Here is an 11,039-nt window from a genome sequence, read left to right on the forward strand (position 1 = left end):
TTTGGGGCAGTTCCGCTTCCAGTGACCACTTTCCTTGCAATAAAAGCACTCAGTCTCAAGCTTGGGTCCATTCTTTGGCTTCTTCCCGGCAACTGGCTTACCGGGCGCGGCAACTCCCTTGCCGTCCTTCTTGAAGTTCTTCTTACCCTTGCCCTTCTTGAACTTAGTGGTTTTATTCACCATCAACACTTGATGTTCCTTTTTGATCTCCACCTCCGCTGATTTCAGCATTGAATATACCTCAGGAATGGTCTTTTCCATCCCCTGCATATTGAAGTTCATCACAAAGCTCTTGTAGCTTGGTGGAAGCGACTGAAGGATTCTGTCAATGACCGCGTCATCCGGGAGATTAACTCCCAGCTGAGTCAAGCGTTTGTGCAACCCAGACATTTTGAGTATGTGCTCACTGACAGAACTGTTTTCCTCCATCTTACAACTGAAGAACTTGTCGGAGACTTCATATCTCTCGACCCGGGCATGAGCTTGGAAAACCATTTTCAGCTCTTCGAACATTTCATATGCTCCGTGTTGCTCAAAACGCTTTTGGAGCCCCGGTTCTAAGCTGTAAAGCATGCCGCACTAAACGAGGGAGTAATCATCAGCACGTCACGGCCAAGCGTTCATAACGTCTTGGTTCTCTGGGATGGGTGCTTCACCTAGCGGTGCTTCTAGGACATAATCTTTCTTGGCAGCTATGAGGATGATCCTCAGGTTCCGGACCCAGTCCGTATAGTTGCTGCCATCATCTTTCAGCTTGGTTTTCTCTAGGAACAAGTTGAAGTTGAGGGCAACGTGGGCCATTTGATCTACAAGACATACTGTAAAGATTTTAGACTAAGTTCATGATAATTAAGTTCATCTAATCAAATTATTCAATGAACTCCCACTCAGATAGACATCCCTCTAGTCATCTAAGTGAAACATGATCAGAGTCAACTGGGCCGTGTCCGATCATCACGTGAGACGGACTAGTCAACATCGGTGAACATCTTCATGTTGATCGTATCTTCTATACGACTCATGCTCGACCTTTCGGTCTTCCGTGTTCCGAGGCCATGTCTGTACATGCTAGGCTCGTCAAGTCAACCTAAGTGTATTGCGTGTGTAAATCTGGCTTACACCCGTTGTATTCGAACGTTAGAATCTATCACACCCGATCATCACGTGGTGCTTCGAAACAACGAACCTTCGCAACGGTGCACAGTTAGGGGGAACACTTTCTTGAAATTATTGCGAGGGATCATCTTATTTAAGCTACCGTCGTTCTAAGCAAATAAGATGTAAAACATGATAAACATCACATGCAATCAAATAGTGACATGATATGGCCAATATCATTTTGCTCCTTTAATCTCCATCTTCGGGGCGCCATGATCATCTTCGTCACCGGCATGACACCATGATCTCCATCATCGTGTCTTCATGAAGTTGTCACGCCAACGATTACTTCTACTTCTATGGCTAACGTGTTTAGCAATAAAGTAAAGTAATTTACATGGCGTTATTCAATGACACGCAGGTCATACAAAAAATAAAGACAGCTCCTATGGCTCCTGCCGGTTGTCATACTCATCGACATGCAAGTCGTGATTCCTATTACAAGAACATGATCAATCTCATACATCACATATATCATTCATCACATCTTCTGGCCATATCACATCACAAAGTATATGCTGCAAAAACAAGTTAGACGTCCTCTAATTGTTGTTGCATGTTTTTACGTGGCTTCTATAGGTTTCTAGCAAGAACGTTTCTTACCTACGTTAAACCACAACATGATATGCCAATTACTATTTACCCTTCATAAGGACCCTTTTCATCGAATCCGATCCGACTAAAGTGGGAGAGACAGACACCCGCTAGCCACCTTATGCAACTAGTGCATGTCAGTCGGTGGAACCTGTCTCACGTAAGCGTACGTGTAAGGTCGGTCTGGGCCGCTTCATCCCACGATGCCGCCGAATCAAGATAAGACTAGTAGCGGCAAGTAAATTGACATGATCTGCGCCCACAACAATCTTGTGTTCTACTCGTGCATAGTAACTACGCATAGACCTAGCTCATGATGCCACTGTTGGGGATCGTAGCAGAAATTTAAAATTTTCTACGCATCACCAAGATCAATCTATGGAGTCATCTAGCAACGAGAGAGAGGAGTGCATCTACATACCCTTGTAGATCGTGAGCGGAAGCATTCAAGTGAACAGGGTTGATGGAGTCGTACTCGTCGTGATCCAAATCACCGATGACCGAGCGCCGAAGAGACGGCACCTCCGCGTTCAACACACGTACGGAGCAGCGACGTCTCCTCCTTCTTGATCCAGCAAGGGGGAAGGAGAGGTTGATGGAGATCCAGCAGCACGACGGCGTGGTGGTGGAAGTAGCGGGGATCTTGGCAGGGCTTCGCCAAGCTCAGCGAGAGGGAGAGGTCTTACGGGAGGGAGAGGGAGGCGCCAGGGGCTGTGGTACTACTGCCCTCCCTCCCCCCCACAATATATAGGCCTCCTGGGAGGCGCCGGCCCTGGGAGATCTGATCTCCAGGGGGGCGGCGGCCAAGGGGTGGCTTCCCCCCCAAGCCAAGTGGGGGGCGCCCCCACCCCTAGGGTTTCCAACCCTAGGCGCAGGGGGAGGCCCAAGGGGGGGCGCACCAGCCCACCAGGGGCTGGTTCCCCTCCCACTTCAGCCCATGGGGCCCTCCGGGATAGGTGGCCCCACCCGGTGGACCCCCGGGACCCTTCCGGTGGTCCCGGTACAATACCGGTAACCCCCGAAACTTTCCCGGTGGCCGAAACTGGACTTCCTATATATAATTCTTCACCTCCGGACCATTCCGGAACTCCTCGTGACGTCCGGGATCTCATCCGGGACTCCGAACAACTTTCGGGTTACCGCATACTAATATTCTACAACCCTAGCGTCACCGAACCGTAAGTGTGTAGACCCTACGGGTTCGGGAGACACGCAGACATGACCGAGATGACTCTCCGGTCAATAACCAACAGCGGGATCTGGATACCCATGTTGGCTCCCACATGTTCCACGATGATCTCATCGGATGAACCATGATGTCGAGGATTCAATCAATCCCGTATACAATTCCCTTTGTCAATCGGTACGTTACTTGCCCGAGATTCGATCGTCGGTATCCCAATACCTTGTTCAATCTTGTTACCGGCAAGTCACTTTACTCGTACCGTAATGCATGATCCCGTGACCAACCACTTGGTCACTTTGAGCTCATTATGATGATGCATTACCGAGTGGGCCCAGAGATACCTCTCCGTCATACGGAGTGACAAATCCCAGTCTCGATCCGTGTCAACCCAACAGACACTTTCGGAGATACCTGTAGTGTACCTTTACACGATCTCATGGTCTAAGGAAATGATACTTGACATTGGAAAAGCTCTAGCAAACGAACTACACGATCTTTGTGCTATGCTTAGGACTGGGTCTTGTCCATCACATCATTCTCCTAATGATGTGATCCCGTTATCAATGACATCCAATGTCCATAGTCAGGAAACCATGACTATCTGTTGATCAACGAGCTAGTCAACTAGAGGCTCACTAGGGACATGTTGTGGTCTATGTATTCACACATGTATTACGATTTCCGGATAACACAATTATAGCATGAACAATAGACAATTATCATGAACAAGGAAATATAATAATAACCATTTTATTATTGCCTCTAGGGCATATTTCCAACAGAACGGTCCCGGGCCATGGTAAGGCGACACCCGTGGGAATACCGTGCGTGAGGCCGCAAAGTGATATGAGGTGTTACCGGCTAGATCGATGTGACTTGGAATCGGGGTCCTGACAGTACATCTATTTATTCAACACGTTTTATCTCTTAAACCGTGCGTCCAAATCTCGAACCGATTTCATCATTGGATTTCTCGCGTTGAGATCTTCAAACTAGATCCCATGTTGATAGGATTTGTCGACTTTTTTCACGAAAAAAAAGGGAAAAACGGAACCGGGATTTTTTTTCTTTTCCTAAAGAGGCATGACCTTGCCTCTCGAGAAAGCACAACCGTGCCTCTCGCGGAAGCAAAATCATGCCTCTCGCGGAAGAAAAAAAACAGTTTTTTTCGTTTCCGAGAGGCACGGCCGTGCCCTCGCGAAAGCACGAGCGTGTCTCTCGCAGAAGCAAAACTGTGCCTCTCGCGGAAGGAAAAATAGCAAAAAATGTGTTTTTTTCTGTTTTCGAGAGGCACTGCCGTACCTCCCGCGAAAGCAAAACCGTGTCTCTCACGGAAGCAAACCGAGCATTTCGCGGAAGGGAAAAAAACAAAAAATGAGGGTTTTTTTTCGTATTCGAGAGGTACGGCCGTGCCTCTCGCGAAATCAAAACCGTGCCTCTCACGGAAAAAAAAACGCATTTTTTCATTTTCGAGAGGCATGACCGTGCCACCCGTGAAAGCAAAACAGTGCCTCTCACAGAAGGAAAAGAACGTGTTTTTCGCGTAATTTTTTTCCGAAATTTTTTTGAGCCGAAAACTAAGAAAGATTGGTGAAAAATCAAAAAGTAAAAAAAAAACTAAAAACCCCGTTTAAAAAACCGGAAACATGTGCAAAAAACCAAATCCAGAATCAGCGTCCAGAGCACCACACATGGCAGCGGCTGAGAGCGCGCCAAGTGACGTGCTCTCAGCCCACTCCAAATGATCGTTGGGAGGCTCTCGAAAAAGCACTCGTCAACTAGTTGATCACATAGCACCCTATCTAAACTGGTATGTGATTAAAAAATTTTAGGGGAATGTTACGTTTTTTTTTTTTTGAGGGAAGAGGGGAATGTTACGTGATTAACGTAACAAACCTTTGCGTTTTTTTTGGGGGGGGGGGGGGGGGGGGGGGGGGGCTAACAAACCTTGCGTAAGTGTAGCAATTTGCTCTTCGGAGCCCAACCCCCAACAGGCCTGTTTCTGGAGCTACAGCCCATATCCATTTAATAGCCTACGTACGCGTCTCAAAAAAAAAGTAAGATTTGCTCCAAAAAAACGCGTAAGTAAGAAGGAATCTCATACTACTCCCGTCCCGTCAAGAGATCGCCGTCGCCCCTCCTCGCCGGCGTTCCCCCCGCTCGCCGCCATGGCCCCCGCCAAGTGGTACCGTGGTCGCGCCTCTTCCTTCACATCTCTTCCCACGGCTCCCAGCCGCTAGCTCACCTCGTCTGTACGTTGCCTCGGCGCAGGCTGATGCACTGGCACCCAAACCCTGGAGCGACGCTCAACAGCCAGATCCTGGCGGAGGCCTGTAGCTGCGCGGAGTCCCTCGGCGGCACCAAGGACGGCCGCTGGAAGACCTCCATCATCTCCTGCCGCCCGATCACACGAGACAGCATGGGCGCCGGCGGGCGGCTGCCTCCAGATGTGCCCGGCGAGCTCCTCGGTGTCGCGCTCCACGAGCACCCCGGACTCTACTTCTCCATCCTCCGGACTCATCGGCTCGTCCTACAGGCTGACGCTGCCTTCCCCCATGTCATGGAGAAGCTCCAGTCCTACAAGGCTCGTGTGAGCCTCGACTTTGAGGTCAACTTGTTTCCTTCCCCACCCTTACAATTTCTCCTTTGATCTCACACCTGACGATTTAGGTCTGTACAATTTATTTTGTTTATTTAATTGAACCAGTGGCGATAAAATTGTTGGATTTCCGATAGCAGGTTCAACGATAAGTTCGTGCTGTTTTCTGCTCAAATTGTGACTGAAGCCATATTTGCTTAAATAAACTATAGTTCTTTTTGCAAGGTTTGCTTAGTGAACATGACATTTTAAAGTTAACAACTGTGACAACATAGTCGACACTACCAGTTTCCAGCTTGAATTATAATTTCTGGAAGTGGGTGCCTTTCAGGTACTAGCGATCGATCAACAAAAAATCGCGTAGAACTCAACTGATCATCGAGTCTCACAGTGAAGCTACTTGGTTGTTGCTTGTATTTATGTTCTATAACCTTTCATTTTGTCCTTTGTCATGTATTGCATCTTCTGTTTTATTTACATTGTTCTTATTATATTACTATGTGCTTCTTGCATTGTCTCATATGAAAGTTTGTTTATTCACATTCATGCCAATTTCCATCTATAGGGATTCCAATATCAACTGGGTGATTTTTGCTTGAGGATAGGTAAATGTGCTCCTAACAATTCTGAAACAATGAGAGGAATCATAATGGAGGTACTGTTACTATGTTTATTCCTTTTCCATTTTCTGTTCATACCCCTGTTGGTCGTAATCATGTGGCCTGTTTGATTGTGACTTCTCTTAGTAAAAGATGAGACTCAAACCAAATGCATTGAATCTGTGTTGTAATTTAGTTTGAGTAATTACTGTTAATGGAACAATATGGTGTTCTGCTGGTTAGATTCTCAGGCTAATTCTTGATGTCTAGATTCATACAGGTCCAGCCTACTACGGATACCTTCTAATCCTCTGTATTGATAAGTAGAAATCTACAACCTATTTCTTTTTTATACTTTATTGTGAGTTAGATAGATCTACCTATGCCGAGCTTGATGAACTTAGCAGACGTACATGATTGATGATCTCCTATGTGATTTTATTTTTAAAGCACAACCTTCTGAGCTTTAAATTCGTAAGGCTATTGACATCCTTTCTAGCAATAGTTCGTACGGCCAACTTGTTATTTGAACATATTCATTAAATTGTAAACATATGTTATGATCTACACCTTTGTCTGGGTACTTAGCTCAAATTATTAATTGGAAGAAGGGAAAAATTAGATGACTTCTTGTATACTCTATTATATGGACCTGCCTGTAACTCTTCTGTTTGGGAAACATCTCAAGCTAGCAGGGAGACAAACCTTGGTAATAATTCTTTTTGGCCCCTACAATTATATCTGATAAGAACAAATTTCAGAAATAGCATTAAGATTTTGTTGAATCTAATATTTTGACCAAGGAAAGAAAAATCTTGCCTTCTTAGGCCTTGAGCTCAGCACCAAAACTTGCAAAACCTCCCACCAAAGCAAATGAACCTTTCCATGGCCATGTGGCATGGATACTAGGGACACTTTTAACATTACAGATAATTTTATGTTCAAAAAGTTCCGCTTGTTAACACAAAATTTAGAAATCCAGTTTTCAGTGGTTTTTGTCTGAGGTCATTTCCGTGCTTGCAAGGCTGACATGAAGTTTTATGTTGCTTTTGGTGCAGGTAGAGTATTATCCCTTATCTTCCATCGAAAAGTCCAGGGCAATTATGGTAGACTTCTTTGACATATGGCAGGAAACACTTGCAAAGAAGTCGCTGCCTGGTCGATTCATCCATGTAGAGTCTAACTTTTCAGAGTATGGTCTTTCAGATCACTACTCTTTCCAGCACACCGCAGTTCAGTATGCTACCTGCTTGCAACAACTCATGGCTGTGAGGGCCTAGATCCCATATATATTAGATTTGGTTGTATGGATCACGAATATTTTCATTGATGATATGATAAATGAAATTGAAAATACATACTCTATGGGACGGTCAATGACATCTTATATTACAAGATGTGGGAGTATGATTTATTAATAAATTATTGAGCTTTTTGTCATGCATGTTTGCAAATAGAGGTGGACCTTTTGCCAGGCATTCTTGCATGTTGATGTGACATATGTGCAACTTGAGATAAATATGTTAGTGAGAATCAGCTACTTTTTTGCGGGCAGAGAATCAGCTACTTAGTTATATAGGATGTGTAGTATGAGTGCACTTGTGTGGCAAACCTTCAGAACCCTCATAACATGTCGTCCATGTGTTTGCAGCAAAACACACACACGAGCTTTAACTATGTAGAAATAATTTATGCAACATAGAAAATCTCTAAATCACCAACATCCCATCAAGGAACTTGGTTCACATGAGCGCGAATCAGGTGACGTTGGATCTATTCATAGTGTAGGGGATTCCCGAAACTCAATGGAATAACCTCAAGCTCTGTCGAGACACACCTATCCATGGCACCAAATCTCATTGGACATGTGGTTGATCCACCATTGGGAAGGGCAGGGCGGCTGCCCTGGGTCTCCGGCAGCGGTGCAGGGTACCTCCTTGCCTAGTGACCAACGGGTGTAGCACAATCGAACCTCATCGTCGTCCATCGCCCCGACAAACCTCAATCTATGGCTCCACCACTGATAGCGGAGGATACGATCGAAAGGATGATAGTGGAGGAGAAGGAGGGTAGAAAGCTAGGGAAGAGAAGAAACCCACATCACAGAGATGCTCATGAGGGGAGAGAGAGAGAGAGATATGGAGTGCTCGCGAGTAAGGACAAAGGCGGAGTGAGCGAGTTTAGGGTCGTTTTTGTGTTCCTGGGCTCACTTGTTACCCAGTTACCTGGTTGATTGATTGTATCTGATGTTTTATTGGTCTAGTAAACCAGACTTGATTTTTTAGAAGAAATAAGAGATGGGAAAAATATCCCCACCTACCATAGAAATTTACCCACACATTAAGAGGGTGGACGCTAGATTGGATCAGCCACCTTGGTTCACGTGTGAGACAGTCGTCCGATCTACGCCACATCAGCGCAATTGTTTGCAACATTGGTTGTGTCGTGCTCGGGGCTTTGGAACACCAGCATTGTTGCACTTCCATCGAACATTATCTACAATTCCAGTGTGCCAGCTCACTAGAAAGTGGATATCAAAGTTGCTGACCATTCCACCGTTGTATTTCTAGTGTTGTTTATGCTTCCATAATTTTTTAGAACATTTTATCTTGACCAATCTCCTTCTTTCACATAGCTCTTATTAAATATGTTGATAGTTTGTGTTGCGCAGTGTTGTCTTAAATTCATTTGTGCTTCCACCTATGTCTCTGTTTAGTTATCTACTCCCTCCGTTCCTCTATGTAAGGTGTATTATTTTGGGCACGATGACCAAGGTGCACAATTATAGAGGTGTTAGGACAAAAGTTGAAGGAAATATGCCCTAGAGGCAATAATAAAGTTGTTATTTTATATTTCCTTATATCATGATAAATGTTTATTATTCATGCTAGAATTGTATTAACCGGAAACTTGATACATGTGTGGATACATAGACAAAACACAGTGTCCCTAGTAAGCCTCTACTAGACTAGCTCGTTAATCAAAGATGCTGAAGTTTCCTAACCATAGACATGTGTTTCATTTGATGAACGGGATCACATCATTAGGAGAATGATGTGATGGACATGACCCAACCGTTAGCTTAGCATATTGATCGTTTAGTTTTATTGCTATTGCTTTCTTCATGTCATATACATATTCCTTTGACTATGAGATTATGCAACTCCCGGATACCGCAGGAATACCTTGTGTGCAAACGTCACAACGTAACTGGGTGATTATAAAGATGCTCTACAGGTATCTCCGAAGGTGTTTGTTGGGTTGGCATAGATTGAGATTAGGATTTGTCACTCCGGGTATCGGGGAGGTATCTCTGGGCCCTCTCGGTAATACACATCATAAGAAGTCTTGCAAGCAATGTGACTAATGAGTTAGTTACGGGATGATGCACGGAACGAGTAAAGAGACTTGCCGGTAACGAGATTGAACTAGGTATGAAGATACCGACGATCGAATCTCGGGCAAGACATACCGATGACAAAGGGAATAACGTATGTTGTCATTACGGTTTGACCGATAAAGATCTTCGTAGAATATGTAGGAACAAATATGAGCATCCAGTTTCCGCTATTGGTTATTGACCGGAGAGGTTTCTCGGTCATGTCTACATAGTTCTTGAACCCGTAGGGTCCGCACGCTTAACGTTTGATGACGATTTGTATTATAGGAGTTATGTGATTTGGTGACCGAATGTTGTTCGGAGTCCCGGATAAGATCACGGACATGAAGAGGAGTCTTGAAATGGTCGAGAGGTAAAGATTGATATATTGGATGATAGTATTCAGACACCGGAAGTGTTCCGGAGTGTATCGGGTACATATCGGAGTACCGGGGGGGTTACCGGAACCCCCCGGGGGAAGATATCGGCCATATGGGCCATAGGAGGGAGGCAAGCCAGCCCACAAGGGGTGGCGCCCCCCCACAGGGAGGGGTCCTAATTGGACTAGGGGAGGGGACGGCGCCCCCTTTCCTTCTCCCTCTCTCTCTCTTACTCCTTCCCCCTTTCCCCCTCTGATAAAAGGAAGGGGGGCCGAATCCTACTAGGAGCCCAACTAGGACTCCTCCTACTTGGGGCGCGCCTAGGACCGGCCTCCTCCCCTCTTCCTCCTTTATATACGGGGGTGGGAGCGCCTCTAACACCATCAATTGTTCCAAGCCATGTGCGGCACCCCCCCTCCATAGTTTACGCCTCCAGTCATATTCACGTAGTGCTTAGGCGAAGCCCTGTGTGGACACTTCACCATCACCGTCACCACGCCGTCGTGCTAACGTAACTCTCCCACGACACTTTGCTGGATCAAGAGTTCGAGGGACGTCATCGAGCTGAACGTGTGCAGAACTCGAAGGTGATGTATGTTCGGTGCTTGATCGGTTGGATTGAGAAGACGTTCGACTACATCAACCGCGTTAAGTTAACTCTTCCGCTTTTGGTCTACGGGGGTACGTGGATACACTCTCCCCTCTCGTTGCTATGCATCTCCTAGATAGATCTTGCGTGATCGTAGGAATTTTTTTAATTGCATGCTACGTTCCCCAATAGTGGTATTAGAGCCAGGTCTATGTGTAGATGATATGCACGAGTAGAACATAAAGAGTTGTGGGCGGTGATAGTCATACTGCTTACCACCAATGTCTTATTTTGGTTCGTAAGTATTGTTGGATGAAGCGGCCCGGACCAACCTTACATGACCACGTTCATGAGACTGGTTCCATCGACAGACATGCAACTAGTTTTGCATAAAGGTGGCTGGCGGGTGTCTGTTTCTTTAACTTTACTTGAATTGAATTTGACTGCGGCCGGTCCTTATTGAAGGTTAAAACAGCAAACTTGACGAAACACCGTTGTTATTTTGATGCGTAGGTAAGAACGGTTCTTACTAGAAGCCCGTAGCAGCCACGTAAA

General features: G+C 45.6%; 1 protein-coding gene across 1 annotated transcript in view; it reads left to right on the forward strand.

Moving 5' to 3' along the window:
* The window catches only part of LOC109784926 (mediator of RNA polymerase II transcription subunit 20a-like), a 64,133-nt gene extending 56,553 nt beyond the window's left edge, over positions 1-7,580 (forward strand). Inside the window, exons 4-6 of the mRNA XM_045233664.2 lie at positions 5,061-5,546; positions 6,103-6,192; positions 7,195-7,580. Of these exons, the coding sequence (XP_045089599.2) occupies positions 5,061-5,546; positions 6,103-6,192; positions 7,195-7,416 (798 nt within the window). The 3' untranslated portion in view covers positions 7,417-7,580. The remainder of the gene's footprint in view (positions 1-5,060; positions 5,547-6,102; positions 6,193-7,194) is intronic.
* Positions 7,581-11,039: the final 3,459 nt, after the last annotated feature.

This window comes from Aegilops tauschii, chromosome 2, assembly GCF_002575655.3.
Source record: "Aegilops tauschii subsp. strangulata cultivar AL8/78 chromosome 2, Aet v6.0, whole genome shotgun sequence".
Classification (NCBI taxonomy): Eukaryota; Viridiplantae; Streptophyta; class Magnoliopsida; order Poales; family Poaceae; genus Aegilops; species Aegilops tauschii.